This window comes from Culex quinquefasciatus, chromosome 3, assembly GCF_015732765.1.
Source record: "Culex quinquefasciatus strain JHB chromosome 3, VPISU_Cqui_1.0_pri_paternal, whole genome shotgun sequence".
NCBI lineage: Eukaryota > Metazoa > Arthropoda > Insecta > Diptera > Culicidae > Culex > Culex quinquefasciatus.
In genome coordinates, this window is record NC_051863.1 from 57,198,536 (window position 1) to 57,225,507 (window position 26,972).

The following is a 26,972-nucleotide window of genomic DNA, read 5'->3' on the forward strand; positions in this document are numbered from 1 at the left end:
TTTCTCATTAATTGTTACTTTGTATCGTCATGTGTCCGTTTCCTAAGGGACGACGGGACTTGATTAGTACTGAGACGCACCACCAATTGTACCACTGAGGCCCTTGAGATTCTAGATATCTCAAACCACCGTAGTGCTACGTGTGACAGTTTGGTATCTATTCCAGCCTGAAAACAGTATATTTAGAACGCTTTGTGTTCATTTGGTATCGTGATCATCGTCTTCTCCTACTGGCGAAATCCGCTGAGCAGGAAGATTGAGACTATGCTTCAATTTAATTTAAAAGGTCATATTGTAAAAACGGAAATTTTGAGTATTTTTTTTCGAAAATATGTAGTTTTGTGAACATTTTGAGTATTTTCAAAAAATATTGTTATTACATTCGAAATGTATGAAAAAATCCCGATCGTTTGATACCCATATTGTAAAAATTTAAATTTTGAGTATTTTTTTCGAAAATACATAGTTTTGTGAAAATTTTGAGTATTTTCTAAAAATGTTGTTATTACATTCGGAATGTATGAAAAAATCCCGATCGTTTGATACCCACATTGTGAAAACGGAAATTTTGAGTATTTTTTCGAAAATACGTAGTTTTGTGGAAATTTTGAGTATTTTCTAAAAATGTTGTTATTACATTCGAAATGTATGAAAAAATCCCGATCATTTGATCCCATATTGTGAAAATTTAAATTTTGAGTATTTTTTTTTCGAAAATACGTAGTTTTGTGAAAATTTTGAGTATTTTCTTAAATTGTTGTTATTACATTCGAAATGTATGAAAAAATCCCGATCGTTTGATACCCATATTGTAAAAATTTAAATTTTGAGTATTTTTTCGAAAATACGTAGTTTTGTGAAAATTTTGAGTATTTTCTAAAAATGTTGTTATTACATTCGAAATGTATGAAAAAATCCCGATCATTTGAAACCCATATTGTAAAAATTGAAATTTTGAGTATTTTTTTGGAAAATACGTAGTTTTGTGAAAATTTTGAGTTAGAAAATACTGTGATAATACAATAAATGTTATTGTTACATCCAAAATGTATGAAAAAAAACCTAATCATTTGGTACATATATTGCAATAACAATATATTTTTGGTTTCTTTAGAGAAACAAATATGCATTTTCAAAATACAGGAAAAATACGTATTTTTGTGAAAATTTTCATGAAATAAAAATTTTTATGGATAGCTGACATCATCCCGATTCCAAAACACTATAATTTTTTGATGTTTGCATGATTATTCATAGAATTATAGCCAATGTCTCCCATATAGCCAAAATCCCATAAGCTCTGTGCTTCAGTTAAGCACTGGGCCGTGCTTAACCGAGGCAGCTGAACGGTGCAAAACCGGGGCAGTGCAAAACCGAGGCGTGCAAAACCGAGGCATGGCTGTAAACATCGTTGTTAGGTAGCCCCTTACCAGGGATACCAGATACACAGATTTGTCTGTGTTTCACAGACATTTGAGCTCGTGTCAGACAATTTTTGAGGTGCACAGACTTTTTAAAAACTTCATTAAATTGTTATTTTGTATAAATATTAATCAAAACTTATTTAGCTAGTCTTCCAATGCTTAAAAACACAATTTTTGATGGATTTCTATGAATGTAAATTGATATATTCGAATTTTAGACAAAGGCACGGACATACACAGACTTTTTCACAGACATTTTAAAAAATCATGTGGCATCCCTGCCCCTTACAGCTGGCCGCGCAAAAAGGGTCAGTTTTGGGCGCTAATAACTTTGCGGGAAAAAATCGTAAAAATATGGTGTCTTCGGGAAAGTTGTTCTAAATTTAATCAAGATTCTACATTTGAGAAATGGTAAGAATCGGATAATTATGGCGCTTTCCACAGGTCAAAAAGTAAAACAGTTGCTTTTCTCCATACATTTTGACGATTTTTCCCATACAAACTTGCAGCGATTGGAGGGAGGGGTTCCCGTGGTCAGAATAAGCTCAAATTTGGAATTAAGCCTAGTGATGGATCAATCTTTGATTTCAGGGGGTAGCCCCAAAAAAGTCCGGATTTGGACCACCCTGGTATGTCCCCACGCTTCTTCCTCCCTTGTCGATTCAGAATTGTGTTGTTGTTCGAACACTCAGTGCTCAAACTCAACCCAATTACGAGTCATCTCTGCGTAGGCTATACGCAGTAGGCCTGGCCGCTTTAACGCTTGTGATGTTTCAATGCATTCCGATGCAATGGCACACTACAAATGTTAATAAATGACAAGAAGAGTGCTAGGCGTCATCTAACCAAAGGCACTCTCCAGGATCCTTTCGAAAGATTGGCTGTGCTAGGGTCTGATTAGATTAGATTAGATTAGATTAGATTAGATTAGATTAGATTAGATTAAACAAAAATGGAAAACAGTTTTAAACACATTTTCGGCTCGATAAAAAAAGCTGAACTGAAGTGAAAAAAAGATTCATACTGTGTGCTATGTGTGTATTTTTTATAATAATACTTGAATTCATTGAAAACAAATTATGGCAAGGCAATTGTCCATGACCATGGCTCGTAATGTCTCCTCCCCCCCCTCTCCCACGACTTGATTTCATTGGACATAAACTTTGGAAAATATTTGCAACGATTAAAAATTTATTATCATTTATAAATTTTACCAAGCTTTCGCAGTGAAGTAAGACTTTTTTAATGTATGTTATCAAAGACATAAATGTTTCTTTTTAATTAATTAATTATAATTGATAATCATAAAAAGCATGTTTGAGAACGTTTGGAAAATATTTTTTTTTGAAATTCCACCGCAAAAAGCTCTTTTTTCTCGCAATAAAGTTGTATTCGTCAATGCTTAGCTATTTCGTAAACCTAATTTTGAAAAACAACTGGCCAGGCGTGTAATATATTTTAATACACTCTTTTGATTCAAATGTTGTGGCTTTTAATTTCATTTTATTTTTTTCTCTCAGTTCTGTCGATTGAAGCATATTCAGGAGTCCTGAATCTATCATGATTTGAAAGGTATTTTTTTTAATTTACATAAGAAAATTTTTTTATTCGGAATGTCAACTCGGAAAAAGCAGGTACACTAGGCCCAGAAAAAATGACCACCTGTTCCACAAGAGTAAAACTTTTTTTTGGGTTATTTAAGCATCTGTGCAAATTTTGAGCGAAAGTGGTCGAGATTAACCCATTGATACCCGAGCCTAAAGCTGATGAAATAGTAGTTTATGCAACAAGTTGCAAAAAGATGATTTTTTCAGCACGAGTCGTACATTTATCCAACGAGGTTCACCGAGGTGGATAAATGTACGACTCGTGCTGAAAAAATCTAGTTTTGCAACGAGTTCCAAACAACATTTTTTGCAATTCTGAAAAACACCGATTGAGTGAAATTTTAAGTCAAATTTTCATGTATTTTGTCAATAAATCGTTTAAATCAAAAATTTTTTGAAAAGTGTTACTTTTCGAAACAAGTGCTGAAAAGTTCAACTTTTCAGCAGACATTTGAGTGCTGAAAAGTAGAACTTTTCAGCATTTATTTTGAAAAGTGTTGCTATTCGATTCTTTTATTTTTGGTACAGAAAAGTATGCTATTTCGTCGTTCAAGAATGACAGGAAAAGTAAGTAGTTTCACGACGGAATTGCAAAAAAAATGTTTTATATAATATTGCTAATAACTTTTCAAGATTGAGTAAAACAGCTTTGGTATGTTCTACAAAATTTTAGAGCATTATATATTCAATAAAAATCTCACTTTTGGGAATACAGTCGACTCTCTGGTTGTTAATATCCAAGGGACCGTCGAGGAAGAGAATCATCAGTTTACAGAACGATGCAAAATGAAGACTCGATTGAAAATATTTTTTTCTTCATACCTAGCTATGGGAGAGAATCATGGCAACGTCCGTCAAACAAAAACAAACTAATGTCAAACACCCTTCAAAGCTTCGTTTCGCCAAGAAAAATGTCTATGCAAGCCATGAGAAAGTGAAATTATTGACATCCGGAAGAGATTTTTAAAGCAAACAGAATCCAAGGGATCGTCGAGGAAGAGATCCTTCAAGCAAGAGAAAATATCGAGGAACAAAGCCAATCGAAGTATGCAGTTTGAAGGGACTGAAGAATTCATTGATAGATGGAGAATTATTGATATCGAGAAGATCGACAGCCAGAGAGTCGACTGTATTTGGATGGAAGTAGCGCACCGTGCAAATAAATCCGTATGAAAATAGGGGTCTCCAAAAAAAATTCGATTTTTTCCCATACAAACTTCACCTAACAATGGGTAAATTACGACTGAATTTGCTTATTTTTTTTTTTTGAAATTAAATATGTCTTTATTGAACTTTCTTATAATAATTACATTTGATTTACATTCTAAGTGGTATGGCTAAATGCTCTTCATCTTTGTTGTATTTTTCGTTTTATTATTAACTGATCACATTTATTTTATTTACTTCAAATTGTTTTACATTATTGCATTGAATCGAATACATTTGGGTAAAAAAGAAAAAAAATCACTTTGACAACTAATGCTAACTTAAAACTAAAAAAAAGTAAATTCATTGAAATATTCAAAATCGCTAGAACGAGTAAACTACGAACTGTATTTTAAGATGAATGCTCCAAGAGTTCTTACTTGTTCCGCACGAGTTTTGCAACCACGCAGTGTTGTTGTCATCTCGATGAAAATGTTCAAAAGTTCTTGTGGTGAAAACAGGTCACTACTGCCTTCACCCGTTGATGTTGGTTGGTTTTCTCTCGGTTGCTGACTGAAGCCAGGAGGTGTTGTATTCTCTGCAACTTTTTGCCGCTGATTCAACGGCAATGGCTGCAGATTTGGAACCACTCGAACAGATCCCGCTCCAGGTGACGTCAAAGCAGGAAAATCCACGTCCGTGAAAGTTGGTGGTGTTCTGCGACGATTTGGTTGGTGCCTCGTCGTCGCTTGCTGCCGAATTTTTACAAACTCAGCACGTTTTGGGCAGCTTCGATTCTTGGTAGAATGGTCGCCGCCGCAATTGAAGCATTTCGCTTCGATGTTCTCGTTGATTGTTTCGCAAGCTTGAGTTTTGTGCTCACCTCCGCAGGTTGCACAACGACTCTTGATGAAACAGTTTCTTCCACCATGTCCAAACTGCAAACAGTTCGAACACTGTGTCACGTCACGGTGCACTGGACGATAACGTTCCCAAGACACGATGATGTTGAAAATTGCCCGAACTGCTTTCAGCTCAGACGGCGTTGTCGATCCTTTCTCGAAATGAACCAGGTGAGCAATTCTCTACCAAAACCGGAAATGGATTTTATTTGTATTTTTTGATTTGGCTCAAACTTTGTGGGGGCCTTGACTATGACCAAAGAAGCCATTTTGCATCATTAGTTTGTCCATATAAATTTCCATACAAATTTGGCAGCTGTTCATACAAAAATGGTACGTAAATATTCGAAAATCTGTAACTTTTGAAGGAATTTTTTGATCAATTTGGTGTCTTCGGCAAAGTTGTAGGTATTGTTAAGGACTATTTAGAAAAAAATAGGTACACGGAAAAAAAAATTCCCGATTTTTTTATTAACTTTTTTTTCACAAAAACTCAAATTCCCAAAATACGTATTTTTTGATTTTCGAGATTTTTTGATATGTTATAGGGGACAAAAATCCGCAACTTTTGAGCTATAGAGAAACATGGTCAAAAAATCTGCCGCCGAGTTATGATTTTTTGAAAAACTGGTGATTTTTGGAAAAAATCGAAATTTCATACATAAAATTTTTGACCTAATTTTTATGCAAAATTGAATTTGCAATCGAAAATTACTTTACAGATTTTTGATAAAGGGCCCCGTTTTCAAGATATAGCCACCGAAAGTTTGATTTCAGCGAAATATTTGCAGTTTTCGATTTTTAAAAATAGTGACCATAAGTGACCATTTCTAAAAATATTTTTTTGAAAAGTTCAGAAAATTTGCTATAAAATTGTCTAAGAGACATCGAAGATTGGACCTCTGGTTGTTGAGATACAGCGGCTAAAAGAAAAAGAAACACGAAAATTGAAGTTTTCTAAGTCTCACCCAAACAGCCCACGATTTTCTAATGACGATATCTCAGCAATTAATGGTTCAATTTTTTAATGTTAATACATGAAACATTCGTGAAATTTTCCGATCTCTTCGAAAAAAATATTTTGAAAATTTTTAAATCAAGACTAACATTTCAAATGGGCATATTATTCAATGTTTGGCCCTTTTAAAATGTTAGTCTTGATTTATTTTTTTTCAAAATATTTTTTTCGAAAAGATCGGAAAATTTCACGAATGTTTCATGTATTAACATTGAAAATTGAACCATTAGTTGCTGAGATATCGTCATTAGAAAATCGTGGGCTGTTTGGGTGAGACTTAGAAAACTTCAATTTTCGTGTTTCTTTTCTTTAGCCGCTGTATCTCAACAACCAGAGGTCCAATCTTCGATGTCTCTTAGACAATTTTATAGCAAATTTTCTGAACTTTTCAAAAAAAATATTTTTAGAAATGGTCACTCATGGTCACTATTTTTAAAAATCGAAAAACTGAAAATATTTCGCTGAAATCAAACTTTCGGCGGCTATATCTTGAAAACGGGGCCCTTTATCAAAAATCTGTAAAGTAATTTTCGATTGCAAATTCAATTTTGCATAAAAAATTAGGTCAAAAATTTTATGTATGAAATTTCGATTTTTCCAAAATCACCAGTTTTTCAAAAATCATAACTCGGCGGCAGATTTTGACCATGTTTCTCTATAGCTCAAAAGTTGCGGATTTTTGTCCCCTATAACATATCAAAAAATCTCGAAAATCAAAAAATACGTATTTTGGGAATTTGAGTTTTTGTGAAAAAAAAGTTAATAAAAAAATCGGGAAATTTTTTTTTCCGTGTACCTATTTTTTTCTAAATAGTCCTTAACAATACCTACAACTTTGCCGAAGACACCAAATTGATCAAAAAATTCCTTCAAAAGTTACAGATTTTCGAATATTTACGTACCATTTTTGTATGAACAGCTGCCAAATTTGTATGGAAATTTATATGGACAAACTAATGATGCAAAATGACTTCTTTGGTCATAGGGAAGGCCCCCACAAAGTTTGAGCCAAATTAAAAATTACAAAAAATAAAAATGGTCGAAATCGGCCGGTTTTGTAGAGAATTGCTCAGGTACAGTTGATCACGATACTTGATGTCCTTGTTGTGTCTCGTCATCTTGAAGACTTCGATCACGTTCAACTTAAGAGTTTTGAGCTCTTCTTTCAGCACACTCACATCCATGTCGTACAGGCCTCGGAGGACCTGTTTCATGGGGCGTTTACCTGGATCGTCATGGCTGTAGTATTCGATATTTGTGTTGTTCAGGAAATCCCGAACGTAGTTGTAATCCTTTCTGCCAGGTAGCAGAATTTTGAGTCCATCAGCACACAAGCGAATGAAAGCTCGTAAAGCACCAGATTTGATAGATCCGGTCAGCCACTTTCGCACCGAATCCGATGACGATGTTTTCACAAAAATGGGTGGCAACTTTTCCCGTCGTTCAAATTCTTCCTTCTCGCTCACGTCCACAGTAGCGTGGTTCACGTTTCTATGAAAAAGACAAAAGTTGTTATTTTGTCTTGCATCAACCGGAATTTTGTTCTTTTATGTCCCCAGAAGCACTCCTGAAAATTTGAGCCCATTTGGTAAGGTCTAGGAGCTCCAGTTTTAATTTGAAATTTATATGGGATTTTGATTTATTTTCCATGGAAACTATCTTTTACATTGTATTAGGATTTTTTTATAAATCGATGAAATGACTTGATTCTTATAGTAGGAGATAGGTTTTGAACTGGGAACAACTTTGTAGAACATACCAACATGCTAGGAAGTGACCCTTTAAAGATACAGATACTTTTAGATGGTGGCTGGCCCTTCAAAAGCCACCATCTAAAAGTATCTGTATCTTTAAAGGGTCACTTCCTAGCATGTTGGTATGTTCTACAAAGTTGTTCCCAGTTCAAAACCTATCTCCTACTATAAGAATCAAGTCATTTCATCGATTTATAAAAAAAAAATCCTAATACAATGTAAAAAAAGATAGTTTCCCATGGAAAATAAATCAAAATCCCATATAAATTTCAAATTAAAACTGGAGCTCCTAGACCTTACCAAATGGGCTCAAATTTTCAGGAGTGCTTCTGGGGACATAAAAGAACGAAATTTCGGTTGATGCAAGACAAAATAACAACTTTTGTCTTTTTCATAGAAACGTGAACCACGCTAGTCCACAGGGAGGGTAGCGAACTGGTTTCCAGACGAATTTTGAGCGTCCTTGCTCAAACTGCCTGGCTTTGCAGGTAGCGCTTCGGCATTCTTTAGCTTCTTCAAATCTGCCGATCCTGCTGGTGAGGACCGCCTCTTTTTCTTGCCCAGGGACGCACGTCTGGCTCGCTTCTCTGCTGATCGCAGACTCCCCTGAATTTGCTTATATTTTGCTCAGAGTCCTAAAATAGCTCAAGGAACAATATTCAGCTTGTAGAGGAAGGTTTTGAGAAAAAGTCCTATATTCTGGACACCCTTAGGTGCACACCCTTAAAAATAATACTCAATTAATACAATTTCCAGGACAATATGAATAACTATTCTTTCTAGAAAATTATCAAAAGCATTTTCCACGATTTTCAAGTAAAAAAAAGGTTTCAGTTAAAAATGTAATAAAAATCTTGAATGAAATATGAACTAGATAATCAACTGAATGATTGATACATACCCAAATTCGATCAGATTTCATAAACTTAAAAAAAATACTATTCTAAATGATGATGATGATAAAAAAATGATTTGAAAAATTGAACGAATTGACGAATTGAAAAATTGAACAAATTGATGCATTGAAGAATTGAAGAATTGAAGAATTGAAGAATTGAAGAATTGAAGAATTGAAGAATTGAAGAATTGAAGAATTGAAGAATTGAAGAATTGAAGAATTGAAGAATTGAAGAATTGAAGAATTGAAGAATTGAAGAATTGAAGAATTGAAGAATTGAAGAATTGAAGAATTGAAGAATTGAAGAATTGAAGAATTGAAGAATAATTGAAGAATTGAAGGATTGAAGAATTGAAGAATTGAGGAATTGAAGAATTGAAAAATTGAAAAATTGAAGAATTGAAGAATTAAAGAATTGAAGAATTGAAGTATCGAAGAATTGAAAAATTGAAGAATTGATTAATAAAAGATGTGGAGAATTCAAGACTTAAGGAACCACCCTATCGCAATGGCTTTCTCTCGTCCACAACCAATCAATTCCACAAATGGTCCAACTAAGGCCAAACTGCATTTCCACCGAATTACTAACTGCACTTTGCATTCTACTTCACCTGTGAGTAACTGCCACTATACCTAACGACCTAACATTTACCGACAATCTGACTAACTTGTTGAACTCGCCAAGGTAACTCAAGGCTGTCTGTCTGTCGCGCAAATATCGGAATAAATCGAACCAAATCCCACCGCAACCTGGCCCCTTGGCTTGGCAGCTTAATCAATCCCACTAATGGCGAATCGACGAATTGCGCGCGCGCTCTCTGAAAATATAAGTGCACTTTAAAAAAAAACGTGACACCAACTTTAACAGCAACAACAAAATCAAGAAATGCTTATCAGTTTAGACGCGATCGAGTTGGTTAGTTTGCGTTTAAAGTGTAAACACACTGTCGCGAAACTTGTAACACCAAGCTGTCATTCGATTTCGCTCTGTAATTGATGGGTTATTATGAGTGGCGGTGTTACAATGTTATGATCAGCGAATCGCATCCGCAAATAATATGAGTGCTCTCTCATGATTGCAAAAGTGGAGCACATTCACGCTGTGATGCCAGCTCACATGGAAATCGGATCGCGAAAGTGATTGCTCTCTTTTAACCCTTGCGTGGTGGATGTTGGGTTTGGTTTTGTTTTTGCAATTAAATTTATAGAGATTCTTCATAAAATTTGAAGACACATTATAAAAAAATGATAGAAATTTACCCTTTTTTATAAGATTTGAAAATATAAAAAGTGTACTTTGACAGTAATTGAACAAGCCATCCGGGGGTTAACCGGCTACTGGCACCACTTTATAGCAGGATGGTTGTTGCATCATGTGAAAAAAAGAAGGAAAAAAACGAAATCAAACCGCCAATCGCGACTCGTCGCAATGACCGTCTGCGGAGGGAACTGTTTATTTGTTTATCCTGAGTGCAATTGCATCGTCGATGGTATGAAATTAAAAAAGCGTGCAATTGCACACTGACTGGCTGCTGGAAGCTGTCAGGGCCGTGACATGCCACGGTCGCTCTGATTGGGAACCATCAGGATGCAATTAAAGTGTGATTATTACAGGTTAAGCCAGCAGGATTTTTTTTTCGGGTTGATTGGGATCCAGGTGCTTGACTTTTCCCTTTATTTTGAAGGGGTGTCATTGTGCAATTGGAGGTTGGCCCCCTAAAGCTCATTAACATATCGTAATGTGGTCATTAAATTTATTAACATATTCGGGACCAATCGAAGCAGGGGAAAATGCGCTGCAGGGCCGCTAAGATCAAATTGGAGCATTCTGGCGGCCGTAATTACACTCACTCTATGTAATATTTGTATTTCTGCTCCAATTGGTTGCAACTAGTTGTTAAATAGTAATTGGAGCGAAAAGGGAAAACCGATCGATACAAATTGCACTGCGCAAGATGGGGAAGGATTCATTTTGATTTCCATGCTGGTTGTTTGATGACTTTCAATTTGCAGAAATAGTTGATTGACTATTCAAATTGGCAGGATTTTGCGACTTTTTTCTGAGAATTCCGTTATATGTTTACTACATATATACAAACCCAAGAATCCATAAGTAAATGAGGACTTTAACTTATTTTTCATTTGAAAATACCAATGGGTAATTCTCCACCAACCCACACAGCAGTTAAGCAGTTCTCTCAAATTTCGGTCATTCGATTTTTTTTGTATTTTTTAATCCGACCGAAACTTTTTCGGTGCCTTCGGTATGCACAAAGAAACCATTTTGCATCATTAGTTTGTCCATATAATTTTCCATACAAATTTGGCAGCTGGCCATACAAAAATCATGCATGAAAATTCAAAAATTTGTATCTTTTGAAGGAATTTTTTGATCGATTTGGTGTCTTGGGCAAAATTGTAGGTATGGATATGGACTACACTGAAAAACAAACTATACACGGTAAAAAAATTTGTGATTTTTTATTTATCTTTTTGTCACTAAAACTTAATTTGCATAAACCTCTTTTTTTTTATTTTTTGATATGTTTTAGAGAACATCAAATGCCAACATTTCAGAAATTTCCAGGTTGTGCAAAAAATCTTTGAGCGAGTTATGAATTTTTTAATCAATACTGATTTTCTCAAAAAAATCGAAATATTGGTCGCAAAAGTTTTCAACTTTATTTTTCGATGTAAAATCAAATTTGCAATCAAAAAGTACTTTAGTGAAATTCAAATAAAGTTCACCGTTTTCAAGTTAAATCCATTTTTAGGCAACTTTTTTGAAAATAGTCGCAGTTTTTATTTTTTTTAAATTAGTGCACATGTTTGCCCACTTTTGAAAAAAATATTTTTGAAAAACTGAGAAAATTCTCTACATTTTGCATTTTTTTATTTTGTTGATACGACCCTTAGTTGCTGAGATATTGCCATGCAAGTGTTTAAAAACAGGAAAATTGATGTTTTCTGAGTCTCACCCAAACATCCCACCATTTTCTAATGTCGATATCTCAACTACTTATGGTCCGATTTACAATTTTAAAATATCAAACATTCGTGAAATTTTCCAATCTTTTTTGGAAAAAAATATTTTCAAACCAAGACAAGATTTCAAAACGGCGTAATATTGAATTTTTGGCCCTTTTGAAATGTTAATCTCGATTTTAAAGTTTGAAAATATTTTTTTCCGAAAAGATTGGAAAATTTCACGAATAATTGATATTTTAAAATTGTAAATCGGACCATTAGTAGTTGAGATATCGACATTAGAAAATGGTGGGATGTTTGGGTGAGACTCAGGAAACATCAATTTTCCTGTTTTTAAATACTTGCTTGGCAATATCTCAGCAACTTAGGGTCTTATCAACAAAATTCAGAATAGCAAAATAAAGAGAATTTTCTCAGCTTTTCAAAAATATTTTTTTTCAAAGTTGCATATGCACTAATTTAAAAAAAAATTAAAAGCTGCGACTATTTTCAAAAAAGTTACCTAAAAATGGATTTAACTTGAAAACGGTGCACTTTATTAGATTTCTCTAGAGTACTTTTTGATTGCAAATTTGATTTTACATCAAAAAAAAAATGCAGTTGACAAATTTTTGCGACCGGTATTTCGAGTTTTTGAAAAAATCAGTATTGATTAAAAAATCATAACTCGGTCAAAAATTTTTTTGCACAACCTGGAAATTTCTGAAAAGTCGGCATTTTATGTCCTCTAAAACATATAAAAAGGTGTTTTTTGCAAATCAAGTTTTAGTGGCAAAAAGTTAAATAAAAAAACACAAAATTTTTTTACCGTGTATAATTTTTTTTTCAGTGTAGTCCATATCCATACCTACAACTTTGCCGAAGACACCAAATCGATCGAAAAATTTCTTCAAAAGGTACAGATTTTTGAATTTTCATACATCATTGTTGTAAGGACAGCTGCCAAATTTGTATGGAAAATTATAAGGACAAACTAATGATGCAAAATGGCAACAAAGTTTCAGCTGGGTTAAAAATACAAAAACTAAAACAAAAAAAAAGACCGATTTCGTAAAAAAAAACAAATTCCCCACGAAAACAGCATGGAAAAAAACAAAAGTGCTCGGATTGGGCTCAAAATTTTTCTGGGGGTTCCCTGGCCGAAATAATTAGACCCGTATTTTTTTGTTTGGCCATTAGGGTGACCTATGCCGTGTTAGGGTGGTCTGAAAAATGGCCATTTTCGTCGATTTTCGCAAAAACCACTTTTTCGAAAAATCATAACTCCTCGCCATTTTAACCGATTTCAATTGTCTTATACGCAAATGAAAGGTGATAATTTGGCCTTTCAAAGAAAAATAGTAAGAAATTTCAAAAATTTAGCCTAACATATGAAAAGGGCGTATGAAACTTTAAAATGTCGTTTTGACAGTGTCTGGACCAAAGAGCCTATGTCTGGAAATATTTTTATCGGATTCTCCGGTCATTTTTACATAACATTCTAAAAATGGGAGGAGTTCATTAACAGGATTCCGAGATATGATTTTTTGAAAATAAAATCCGTGTTTTTTGACGCGCCGCGCGCAAAAACCGGAGAATGACGAAATTGGCAAAAAATCATCTTTTTTCACAAAAAATGCGATAACTTTAAAATTTCAGCGATGACCTATAGATGTCTGGGTACCAAAATTTTCGTAATTAAAAGACGCAACTTTTGGTACCCAGACAAAAATTTTGACACCGATCTGAGCACTTTTGTTTTTTTCCATGCTGTTTTCGTGGGGAATTGCTGTATATATATATATATATATATATATATATATATATATATATATATATATATATATATATATATATATATATATATATATATATATATATATATATATATATATATATATATATATATATATATATATATATATATATATATATATATATTTATATATATTTATATATATTTTATATTGTATTGAAAAATTTATGACTCAAAATGGTTGATTTCACATAGGAAATGCATGGTTTACGTTTCATTCAAATTGAAAAAAAAGAAATGTCGGTTTGCAAAAACGGATGCAATTTTTTAAATGCTTTTTTTGGTAGATTACCATGGATTGGGTTCTTTAGGTTCTATTTCTTTGATTAAAATTCCCACCTTTGCATAACTTTATTCATCAACACCATCTAATATACCACCCAATTGCCATCCAATTCCTCACTCATCGTTAAAAGTTGATTATAATCGCTCTCAATTAAAATCTGTGTCGTTTCGGTTGCCCACGCCCCTGCCAGAGATTTGTGTCCCATTTGTGACCATGTACCAATTAGAGAGTGTGTCTTTCCAAATTCGAACCATCATTCCATCGCGACAACAAAAAAAGTCTAGAAATAATTAATTACCTTGGTCGCATCCGCTCGGACTACCGTTCGTTCGCGTGATCTGCAGCTGCACGACATCAAACGCCTGAAGAAACCTCTCCTGAATGATATGGTTCCAAACAAAAAAACGACACCCCCAACAAATGGCAAACCCCCAAAATTAGCATAAACCTAGGACCGATTCCGAAATGTCACTGCTACCTTACTAATTATGTGGCGCGCACCATTTGGACGTGAGAAATTTAACACCCCAATTAGGGGCGCGTTTTGGCACGTGATAAATTTTCAGCCAGCTACAGGGGAACCTCGTTGGTTGGATTCTGTTCAATTTGGTTCGACAATCTCCTACAAAACTCTCTGCCTTCCATCGAATGAGGAAGTAAAACTTCGTTTGTTGTTAGGCCGTTAAGTCATTCCAGGTGTATGAGTCCTAATTTTCCTAATATAAGTACAAAAAGCACACCAAACTAAGCCTGCTAAGGTGGAGTCGCTGGTTGGCGGCTGGACTCACAATCCAAAGATCGTAAGTTCGAACCCTGGGGTGGAAGGTTTTTTGGAGTAGAAAGAGGTTTCGGTGATCTCTCCATTCTAGCCTTTGGTCTCCTAGGTTCGAGCAGAAATTTGCGATGGATAAAATGGTTTGTTTTTTGACGTTTCGCCTAAACAATCACTGTCAAACCATCGGAGTCAAACTGTATCGCGGCTGTCATCGCGCCAACGCGGTAAGATCCCCACAGCTCTCAAAACCCTCAACCATTTGTCGAACAAATAATTAGAGACTGTGCCGCGGCGGCAGCGGCGGTGCAATCTTCGATCATTTTCACCTCATTATGGACGAACCGAACGATTCAGCCCCTGGAGGTTATGTGATCGATGATCGACGGGTTTGGGAACGTGGGGAAGGGGGCATTGCCTAACGATCCGTGAAACAATAACAATTTCATGCAAATCTGGCCCAATAATGAATTGAATTATTTATGCTTACTACACCGAGAGAGGGGACTGCATTATGACCTCAAGATATTCACGTTTCAGTGATCTTTCAGCTGATTTTCGTAGGGTTGTTTCTGAATTTGATGTCAGTTAATGCTTCAATTTTGTTAAGGTATGATAGATTTGGACGCCCGAAACACGCTCCAATCGAAATTTAAGCGAATTTCCAGCCAATAAATAAAATTGTTGATTTGGGGTATAAATGCTATGAAATCGTCTTAAGCTGGCAAAAATAAGAGGGTGCGCATGGTTGAAGATTATTCCATAGCTTTTATACCCCAAATCAACAATTCACTAAAGTTTAATTCTGTCGATTGGAGCGTGTTTAGAGAGTCTAAATCTATCATACCTGGACGAAACTGAAGCGTATCAGATCAACATAATTATTTTTTCAAGTTGTGCTCAATATTACCCCCTTCACCCTAAACTTCTCAACGGCAGAACTCATGTTTGATTTATGCTTATTGGTTCGCTCGGCAAGGCCCCGGCAACGTCTTATTACATCGCACGGATGGTCAATACTTAGTTGCCACTACACGGAAGATTTAGGCTGCTGGAAGGCAAGAGAAGGGGTTTCCAGGGACGGGCAGTATGGAAGTCATGCATAAGCGCCAGAATCGGTGCGATACTTGCGATGAATATGCTTCGTGGTGAGATTGAGTGCAATGCAGATCATTACATAAATGGTGGGATAATGTATGGTTGGCTTTTGATTTTGCCGCAAACTTGCGCGCGCACGAGCAAATGGGGCACGTGGAAGTTGCGGAATTGAATCGAGAATGATCTTTGAGGTAGTTGATGATATGGTTTGGATTGTGGGGGTGGAGGGCGTTTTGCAGTTGAAGAATGGAAAAGGTGTTTTAAAATGAATTTTACACTAATTCAGTTGTTTTGCAATCATTAATTTTCAAAAAATGAAAGCTTTGACAAAAACAAAAAAATAGGAGAAAAAATTAAACATCGAAAATTTTCAAAAATTCAACAATTCAAATGATTTTTAAATCAACGCAAACATCCTAAAAGTGATTCTAAACGCAGGGAAACGCAATTTATATAGATTTCAGCTGATTGTACTTAAATTTCCATTGAAGTTTTATAAAAACATATATTTTTCGCCCCTCGATTTTTCGGGTCAACTGTTGGGAGACAAAAACCTTTAATAAAATTTGTACCACCCTAATTGAAGAAAAACAGAATAATAGATCTAAAATTTACTCATTTCAAGACATCAATCTAACATTTTTGCATTTTTTGTATTTTTGTATTTTGGTATTTTGGTATTTTTGTATTTTTGTATTTTTGTTTTTTTGTATTTTTGTATTTTTGTATTTTTGTATTTTTGTATTTTTGTATTTTTGTATTTTTGTATTTTTGTATTTTTGTATTTTTGTATTTTTGTATTTTTGTATTTTTGTATTTTTGTATTTTTGTATTTTTGTATTTTGTATTTTTGTATTTTTGTATTTTTGTATTTTTGTATTTTTGTATTTTTGTATTTTTGTATTTTTGTATTTTTGTATTTTTGTATTTTTGTATTTTTGTATTTTTGTATTTTTGTATTTTGTATTTTTGTATTTTTGTATTTTTGTATTTTTGTATTTTTGTATTTTTGTATTTTTGTATTTTTGTATTTTTGTATTTTTGTATTTTTGTATTTTTGTATTTTTGTATTTTTGTATTTTTTTGTATTTTTGTATTTTTGTATTTTTGTATTTTTGTATTTTTGTATTTTTGTATTTTTGTATTTTTGTATTTTTGTATTTTTGTATTTTTGTATTTTTGTATTTTTGTATTTTGTATTTTTGTATTTTTGTATTTTTGTATTTTTGTATTTTTGTATTTTTGTATTTTTGTATTTTTGTATTTTTGTATTTTTGTATTTTTGTATTTTTGTATTTTTGTATTTTTGTATTTTTGTATTTTTGTATTTTTGTATTTTTGTATTTTTATATTTTTGTATTTTTATATTTTTGTATTTTTGTATTTTTGTATTTTTATATTTTTGTATTTTTGTATTTTTGTATTTTTGTATTTTTGTATTTTTGTATTTTTGTATTTTTGTATTTTTGTATTTTTGTATTTTTGTATTTTTGTATTTTTGTATTTTTGTATTTTTGTATTTTTGTATTTTTGTATTTTTGTATTTTTGTATTTTTGTATTTTTGTATTTTTGTATTTTTGTATTTTTGTATTTTTGTATTTTTGTATTTTTGTATTTTTGTATTTTTGTATTTTTGTATTTTTGTATTTTTGTATTTTTGTATTTTTGTATTTTTGTATTTTTGTATTTTTGTATTTTGTATTTTGTATTTTTGTATTTTTGTATTTTTGTATTTTTGTATTTTTGTATTTTTGTATTTTTGTATTTTTGTATTTTTGTATTTTTATTTTTGTATTTTTGTATTTTTGTATTTTTGTATTTTTGTATTTTTGTATTTTTGTATTTTTGTATTTTTGTATTTTTGTATTTTTGTATTTTTGTATTTTTGTATTTTTGTATTTTTGTATTTTTGTATTTTTGTATTTTTGTATTTTTGTATTTTTATTTTTGTATTTTTGTATTTTTGTATTTTTGTATTTTTGTATTTTTGTATTTTTGTATTTTTGTATTTTTGTATTTTTGTATTTTTGTATTTTTGTATTTTTGTATTTTTGTATTTTTGTATTTTTGTATTTTTGTATTTTTGTATTTTTGTATTTTTGTATTTTTGTATTTTTGTATTTTTGTATTTTTGTATTTTTGTATTTTTGTATTTTTGTATTTTTGTATTTTTGTATTTTGTATTTTTGTATTTTTGTATTTTTGTATTTTTGTATTTTTGTATTTTTGTATTTTTGTATTTTTGTATTTTTGTATTTTTGTATTTTTGTATTTTTGTATTTTTGTATTTTTGTATTTTTGTATTTTTGTATTTTTGTATTTTTGTATTTTTGTATTTTTTTATTTTATTTTTTGTATTTTTGTATTTTTGTATTTTTGTATTTTTGTATTTTTGTATTTTTGTATTTTTGTATTTTTGTATTTTTGTATTTTTGTATTTTTGTATTTTTGTATTTTTGTATTTTGTATTTTTGTATTTTTGTATTTTTGTATTTTTGTATTTTTGTATTTTTGTATTTTTGTATTTTTGTATTTTTGTATTTTTGTATTTTTGTATTTTTGTATTTTTGTATTTTTGTATTTTTGTATTTTTGTATTTGTGTATATGTGTATTTTTGTATTTTTTTGTATTCAATTTATGATTTCAAATAAATAAACGAATATATATTTTTCATAGTAATTTTGTAATCATCTTCACAAAACCCCTCACAGCTTTCATATTCCCACGCTTTATATCGCATCATCGTGGTCCACGGCCTCCAGACAAATAGCTTCAACTTTGGCGGCATGCCAATTGGAGAAAGGGCCCCCGAAAAACCGCTCGGTCCGCGATAATGCATGGTTGGCCAGTCAGTACCTTGACCGGGCTTCTCCACGTAGTACAATTGTGACCCCCCTCACTCTTGCTGGACGACCTCCAACGGGTCCACGAACACTTTGCATTGGCTCCAAGCGATAAAATGCCGTAATAATATAAAATCATCTTCATGGCGGTGGTGGTGGCGGCAGCAGCAAAAAAATAAAAATAATCAGGAACATTGTGACTGCGACTAAAAAACAACGCCGCCGCCGCCGCAGTCTTCGTGGGTAAAAGATAATTTTAACATCGTTGAAAACTATAATTTGCATCTTCGGCGGCGGCGTGGTGGCTGATCAAATATGAGGCTGCGCCGAGGGGCCTTTAGTGACTTGGTCGAAGTTGTCGAATTCCGCGATTGGCTTGGAGTAGTGATAATTATCTTGAAAAGTCAATGTTGTTTGCTTGAAGTAATTTGCAAAAAAAAAAAACATAATTAATATAAATTATTCTTAGAATGTTTCTAAACTATGAAAATTCAATTTCTACATTTGGATTCTCTTTCTAAATTTGCAATCAACACACAAAACCAAACCATCTGTTTTAACAACCAACAGGTCAATGTGGTTTCAATTACAAGTTTTGGCTCATTTTACTCCAAGGACCTTTCCACTCCGGGATTTGAATTGACAACCGTTGGTTTGTGAGCCCAATTGTCGACCAGCGGCTGTACCGAAACAGGCTTGATTTGTTGTTGTTGTTTGTACCTATTCCAGGGGGACGACTCCTTCACCTGGAATGACCTACCGACCTTACAATAACTGAGATTGAGACCGACGTTTTACTTCCCCATGCGATGGAAGGCGTGATGACACATTTCTTGTCTCAATAATATCCAATTACGTTATAATGAATAAGTTACTCTTGACATAAAATCCCTTTTGGATTAAAAAAAATAATAATTAAAAAGCTTATGAAATTCGAAAAACAATCATTCATAACCTGCGGCGAGACAAGCAACTGCAATCAGTTTCGAGTTCGAGGAACCGTTTTCTAGACACATTCCGCAAATGACCACTCGATACCAGCAAGGGCCAATCCCCCGGAGACTCTGCAGGATGCGACGTGGTCCACCAGAGAACGATGCCAGTGCAGGACAGGACAGGTAGTTACATTTATGAATATATGCACTCCACGCCGTAGCAGCCGTCCAGAAACAACTCATTTGCTGCCGTGGTCCAATGCGGTCCACCCGGTATACTTTATCCTATTTAATGCAATGCAAAAACAAGCATTAAATTCGACATTAAGAAGAATAAATGAATAATAAGCTTTAATGCTGCAGCATTAATCCTGGCCGAAGTTGGTCATCTTTGGCCGGGCCAGCGTGCCCGAGATGTTGCGGAGCTGGTAAGAAGGAAGGCAGGCTAGATTTTGGGTTGTACGAAGAACTGACAGTATATGGTTTTGAGGCAGAGGCAACTTTGGCCAGCCTGTACATTTACTCTACATTATATAATGTAACTGGGAGAGCTCGTCAGCGCCAATTGTTTTTCAGTTTTCAAGAAGCCTTTTCCTTCATCAAGGCTCCTCAGCCCCGGCCGTTTCAGCAACTCACGAATCCAAAGCCCAATCGGCTTTTCGTTTTTCGCTCAGGTTCATAACCAGAAGCTAAAATAAATAAATTAATCGATAGAAATAATTAAGTCATTCAATAACTCACGGCGTTTGCCGGCACATGACGACGAGTACATTGCATTACCTGCTGCCCGAGCCCGCAAGCCAAGGAGCGCGATGAGCAGAATGTAATTTCTAATTTATGCAGGAAATGAAGCTACCGGCGCAGGATCAGCACCGGCAGAAGGCTAAGCCGTGGTACACAGAAGTCATTGGCCACCGCCGCCGCCGTGACTTGATCGCAATTGGCCACCGAGATGAGACCACTGCTGCCTCCGGAGTAGTGCTCTATCATTGTCGTCGATGATGAGCTTGGCTATAAGTTATGTGCGGTTCAGGTTTGACTCGCAGGCGCAGGAGTCAGGTTCAGGGGTTGGGTAATTTTATTGCCAGGAGGAACGAGGGGTTTGGGTTGGTTTTTCGAGATCTTAATGAAGGGATGCACCGCCGGAGATGGTCGTTTAATATCGTGTTGTCATTAATAATGCGCATTATTTTTGAATATTGTTTCAGTGATCTGTGGCGAAAGCCGAAAAAATGTTAATAACAACTTCAAAAGGTGACCGTTTCCACAATCTAAATGACCTTGAATATACAAAAAATAGAGCTTCGGCTTTTCCGGTTTTTTCGGATATCTCAGGATTGAAATTGCAGGCCAAGGGCGAATGATGCTGATGATACTCTTCAGTTGACGCTTAGGCGAGGAACATCCTGGAAGGAGCGTCACTGACTACGTCCGTAGTCCTGTTAGATCATTCTTGATCAAGACAGTATAGCTCTGGTTCCTTGCAAGTGTCTTATTTTCTTACCTCCACGTTGGCTTGGTTTTCATGATGACCTAGCTGGTGGCCTGTGGAAACGGATCGTAAACCTTTGACCACCGCGGGTCAAAGTCGAGACGGCTAAAAACAAGGGGCGCGACAATGTGGGAAAGGGAAGTACAGTATGGCCCATAAAAAAATGCGACATTGTTATTAGGTGTAAATCGGGACTATTTTTACTATTTATGATGTATGTAGCATGTGTACATGTTGAATAGGTTCAAAACAAACAATCAATGCATTTAAAACTATTCCCTTAGCATACAATAAGTTATAGCTCATTGAAAATTATAAATTAGCCAATTTGCTCTACGCCCAGGCCATATAAAGAAAAACATACTTTTTTCATGTTGGTCGATCTGGATAGCCTATTATGGTTTTTTATGGACTAAAAAGTATACAGCCTTCAAGGTTACTGTTTTTGAGAGTTGTAAGAGTTAGTTCCACCCAATTTTACGCATTCTATTTACCAGTTATAGTAAAATAGTGAACTTTTCAAAAATATCCCGATTCTGAAAATGCATCATTTTTTGGGATTTTTTGGAGTCTGCAATGTTTCAACGCAAAAAAATAAATGCTACTAATGATTGTAATTGATACTAACAGATGCTCTGATGTAACTTTTAACAATATAAAGCCGCTGGGTACGCTTTTGAGCCATCGACAACGGTTTTAAGTTATTGATTTATTTCGACAGAATCACACAAAATAATAACCAAAATGGCATTTTTCACACAAATTACCAATTTTAACAAAATTAAAAAAACTTCTTGATTGGGCGTATTTTAGAAGGACTTCTAATGATGCTTTCGGCACATAGTTGGATATTTTAAACTGTTTCGTTTTTGAAATAAAAATTATTTAATTAGGGTAAATATTGTTCCAAAAATACATTCATAATTGTAGACCGCCTGTACACAGTTTTGGTGAACTGCAAAAAACTATCATGACGATATCTTCCAAACATACTAAACTAACACCATAATACATAAAAAATCTGATTGTTAAATAAATTTAAGAATGGCACCACTTTTTATGTGAAAAAATGCACATGTCGCATTTTTTATGGGCCATGCTGTAATTTGTGATTGTAGACGGTATTGTTTTGATTCGCAGTACGTTGATTCAACTGCTCTGGGTGTACCTAAAACATCGCACAACGGGGTTTCTCTTCTTTCCATTTCAGCTACCACCTATCTTCTATTTATTTTGTTTTACTGATTTGCTAACGCGGCTTCTGTTTACTATCCTCTATTTGATTTCGATTTTACTCATTTAATTCTCTTATTTCTCAACGCTTTTCCACTCTATTTTACCAATTGATGCTGCTGTAACAAACTTTCTGATTTCCCTTAATTTGGGAGCGATGTCAATTTTGTTTATCATGTGCCATTTCTTTATTTATCTATTTGAATAATTTCCCATCTTCCCTGTAAATTGCCCTCAATACAATCTAAGCATGTTTGCTACCTCTATTTATTAGTTATTGTTAATTTCTTTATCTACTACATAAATTACCATCTTTCTTTTACTATTGATTCTTGAAATAGTATATTTCTTTCACTGTCGATTGTTTTCAATCTTCACCCTTTTCTTCAAACAAATGAGGTTCGAGCCCTTACTCAATTTTTGTAATGACCAAAGAATTAACACAAATATTACTATTGTACTTTTGAAAAACTTTTATAAAATGCTTAGCACCAAAAATTGTAACAAAACACCGCGACAAAAGAAATAGCAACATATAAACACGACTCAATACTATAGGAAAGATTTCAGGAGAAAACAATACACAGTAAATAACAATAATTTTTTGAATTCAAACTAAAAATAAAACAGTTTTTGCTTTAATGAAAGTTGATAGGCACACTACAAATAATTAGGCGCTTATACTAACATCAAACCACGGACGAACGGACATGACACCACGAACAAATTTGACTCATTTTTCTGAGGCAAAATTCAAATTTCAGCCATATAAAAATACGTTAAAACCGCGATGAAACACTAGCGCCGTCTGTGCTCACATTGGCGAACTATATTTATTTTGATGTTATTCCACTTTCCGTCAAAATGTTGTCATGCTGCGGTGATTGAAAAATGTCATTATCATTATCCGCTACCAACAGCTTTACATTGCGCGCAGTTCATGTTGCGGTGAACGTTAGTTCTACATTTTTGATTGATATCATCAATACTATCTGGAGCGAATCATAAATATAAAAGTAAACAAAACAAGCAGGATGTGCAAACTTTATGTTAAATTTAGTAAGTTAGTTTATTTTGTTTAACAATTTTCCTGGATATTTGAGTTTTTTGTCATTTTGCTCACGATGCAGCATCATGTTTTTTAACGAGTTCTGAAACGAGTCTAGATTGTCTCGCAGAGGTGGATTTACAGTGGAGAGTGGAGCATGGATTAAAGAATTGACTGCCAAAATAAAGGGGGGGAGGTCAGGCTGTGGAAGGTTACCAAACGTTTGTTCCGTCGGCGTTTGTAGGTGAGGTAGTCTGTCGGTGAGAGAGATAAGTTAATAAGGTTTGGTTTGTTGAAATAAAACGCAATGAAGTTTAGATTTTCCCACTTTTTTTATTAGCTCAACAAGTATGATGATCGCACTGCGTACCAGTACTCTGGATAATCGCTTGTCCCATCCATTCTAGCACGATCGAGGGTTCACTTTTTAATGCACCAATGACTTCCGGGGCGAACGTATCAGTTTTGGCTCCGTCCGTTGATTGAAATAGGCGTAGGGGGTTGAACATATTCAGCTATATTTTCTATTCATGATTATGTACGAGCTGCTAGGTTCCAACTGCTCCTCGGAATTCAACCAAACGTGGACAAAAACAGACAGTTCTGCTGAACCAAGCGGGTTGCCGTTAAACACGTCCTCGCCATCTGGAGTGATCGTACTGTTAGAGTTGCCGGTCCACTTTTCTTTGTCCTCCTGGTAACATGGGCCACCAAGGTCATCGTTCAACTCGCTCGCATGTCCAAGGGCAACTTGGCTGGTGGGGTCTTCGTTCATCTCGTCCTCGGATTCCAGCCACTCCTCATGCGCGGTACGGTTCCAAGACTGCAAATCATATTTATTTAGAAAAAAAGTTGTTAACATGACAAAGCAAATCATACCCTTGGCCCGGTCCATGATGCCGTAAATCCTCTCCCACAAAACGGCTTGTTCCAGCCTGAGCCACATGGGAGGGAAGAAATGAACAGCCAACAATTTGCGGAACGGTCCCGAATCGAAGCCCTCTGCCTGGTCGACCCCGAATCCGGAAATCTTCTTCCGCAAAATGCACCTAGCTCCATTCCGTTTCGCTTGTTGGATCACGCGAAACCTCGCACTTCCGTCCCATTTTATTTGAATTTTCTACGACCACGGACGAACGGACATGACACACGCAACACGCAAATCGACGATTCTGAATCAAACTCTGAAAGCAAACTGTCAAGTGGAGCAAACTGACAAATTTTGTTTTGACATTTGCGCTCGCGTTCTGAAGGCAAGCCGAGAAAAATAAGAAGAAGACGAAAAAGAAGACCAGCTTCAAAATCAAAATGCTGGTGTCATGTCCGTTCGTCCGTGATCAAACCCTACGTAATGTACCACCCCGGCCGAGTTAAAATGCGTAACCGGAAAAGAAGGTGTGCATGCTGGCACGAACACTCAAAGCGTGTTCTAGCGTGTTGCTCGTACTGACTCAGAGCAAGGGTTAGATGTAGGTGTAAGGGCAGTGCGTGTTCGTCGGGAACCTGATGCATAAGATCGGTCAAGGCCCGTTCTTACACTGAAAATTGCGAATTGCGAATATCTCAGGATTGAAATTGAATTTTGAAAATCTGTGAAGGTGGACTAAAATGCACTTGCGACAAGATAGGTCGACAACGATGAACTGTCAAATACAGAAAGGTCTTATCTAGTTTGCAAACAAAGTTTCCGGAAATGGAATACCATCTTGATTCTACTGTCGTTTTTGATTGTTTAGTTTCGGTTTTTTGCTTCAAAAATCCCAGAAAAGGTTTTAGGTAATTCTCCGCAAACTCACTCAGCAGTTGCCCCGATTTACGTGAAACTTTTCCTAAGGGTCCTCTTGTCCCTGATCACGAATCCGATCTTCGTTTTTTGATATCTCGTGACGGAGGTGCGGTACGACCCTTTTAATTTTTGAACATGAGCAATTCTCTACCAAAACCGAAAATGGATTTTATTTGTATTTTTTGATTTGGTTCAAACTTTATGGGAGCCTTCCCTATGGCCAAAGAAGCTATTTTGTGTCATTGGTTCACCCATACAAGTCTCCATACAATTTTGGCAGCTGTCCATACAAAAATGGTACGTAAATATTCAAATATCTGTTACGTTTGAATGAATTTTCTGATCAATTTGGTGTCTTCCGCAAAGTTGTAAGTATTGTTGAGGACTTTTGAGAAAAAAAAATAGGTACACGGAAAAAAATTTGGAGATTTTTTTATCAACTTTTTTTTCACTAAAATTCATATTCCCAAAATACGTATTTTTTGATTTTCGAGATTTTTTGATATATTTTAGGGGACAAAAACCCGCAACTTTTGAGCCATAGAGAAACATAGTCAAAAAATCTGCCGCCGAGTTATGAATTTTTGAAAAAATAATGATTTTTGGGAAAAATCTAAATTTTATGCAAAAACAAATTTGACGTAATTTTTCAATGTAATATTGAATTTGCAATCGAAAAGTACTTTACAGATTTTTTGATAAAAGGCTCTGTTTTCAAGATATAGCCACCGAAAGTTTGATTTTAGTGAAATATTTGCAGTTTTTCAATTTTTAAAAATAATGACCAAGAGTGACCATTTCCAAAAATATTTTTTTTGAAAAGATCAGAAAATTTGCTATAAAATTGTCTAAGAGACATTGAAGCTTGGACCTCTGGTTGCTGAGATACAGCGGCTTGAACAAAAAGAAACACGAAAATTGAAGTTTTCCAAATCTCACCAAAACAACCCAACTCTTTCTAATGACGATATCTCAGCAATTAATGGTCCGATTTTCAATGTTAAAACATGAAACTTTCGTAAAATTTTCTGATCTTTTCGAAAAAAATATTTTGCATTTTTTATAATCATGACAAACATTTTAAAAGGGCCAAACATTGAATATTACGCCCATTTAAAATATTAGTTTGGTTTTAATTTTTTCTTTAATTTTTTTTTTGAAATGATCAGAAAATTTCACGAAAGTTTCATGTTTTAACATTGAAAATCGGACTAATAGTTGCTGAGATATCGACATTACAAAATGGTGGGCTGTTTGGATGAGACTTAGAAAATTTCAATTTTCGTGTTTTTTTTTGTTCAAGCCGCTGTATCTCAGCAACCAGAGGTTAAATCTTCAATGTCTCTCAGACAATTTTATAGCAAATTTTTTGAACTTTTCAAAAAAAAAACTTTTGGAAATGGTCACCAAACTGCATAACTCAAAAGTGATGAAAATGCACATGGGATTTTATGCGATCAGGAGCAGCTCTCAAATTTGATCCAGATTTGATTTGATTTGAATTAAATTTTGAAACTTTGCAGCAACATCCGAAGTGGTTCACAGAATCCAACATGATGTTTAGCACTGTTTGATCCTGATATTAACGTCAATTCGTGGTTTTCAAATAATTAAAAGGTCATTTTTTGAACACAAATATAATAAGAATGAAAATTTTAACGAAGGAATTTTTTCATAAATTTTATTCATTCAACTACTGAAAGGGGGACCATGGTCTAGGGGTAAGCGTGATTGCCTCTCACCCAGTCGGCCTGGGTTCGATCCCAGACGGTCCCGGTGGCATTTTTCGAGACGAGATTTGTCTGATCACGCCTTCCGTCGGACGGGAAGTAAATGTTGGTCCCGGACTAACCTAAAAAAGTTAGGTCGTTAGCTCAGTCCAGGTGTAGGAGTCGTCTCCCTGGGTCCTACCTCGGTGGAGTCGCTGGTAGGCAGTTGGATTAAC

The 26,972-nt window shown here is 34.5% G+C and overlaps 1 protein-coding gene and 1 long non-coding RNA gene across 2 annotated transcripts; one reads left to right on the plus strand and one right to left on the minus strand.

Moving 5' to 3' along the window:
- The first annotated feature begins 23,214 nt into the window (after positions 1–23,214).
- Positions 23,215–23,558, plus strand: LOC119770312. Its single transcript, XR_005278770.1, has 2 exons — positions 23,215–23,252; positions 23,324–23,558. It is a non-coding gene; the product is annotated as an uncharacterized LOC119770312 (long non-coding RNA).
- A 194-nt stretch (positions 23,559–23,752) lies between these two features.
- On the minus strand, positions 23,753–24,564 carry LOC119768962. The gene is made up of 2 exons (XM_038260806.1): positions 24,121–24,564; positions 23,753–24,064 (listed from the first exon to the last, which is right to left on the minus strand). The coding sequence occupies exons 1-2, from the start codon at positions 24,298–24,300 to the stop codon at positions 23,753–23,755; spliced, it is 492 nt and encodes a 163-aa protein (XP_038116734.1). The 5' UTR covers positions 24,301–24,564.
- Positions 24,565–26,972: the final 2,408 nt, after the last annotated feature.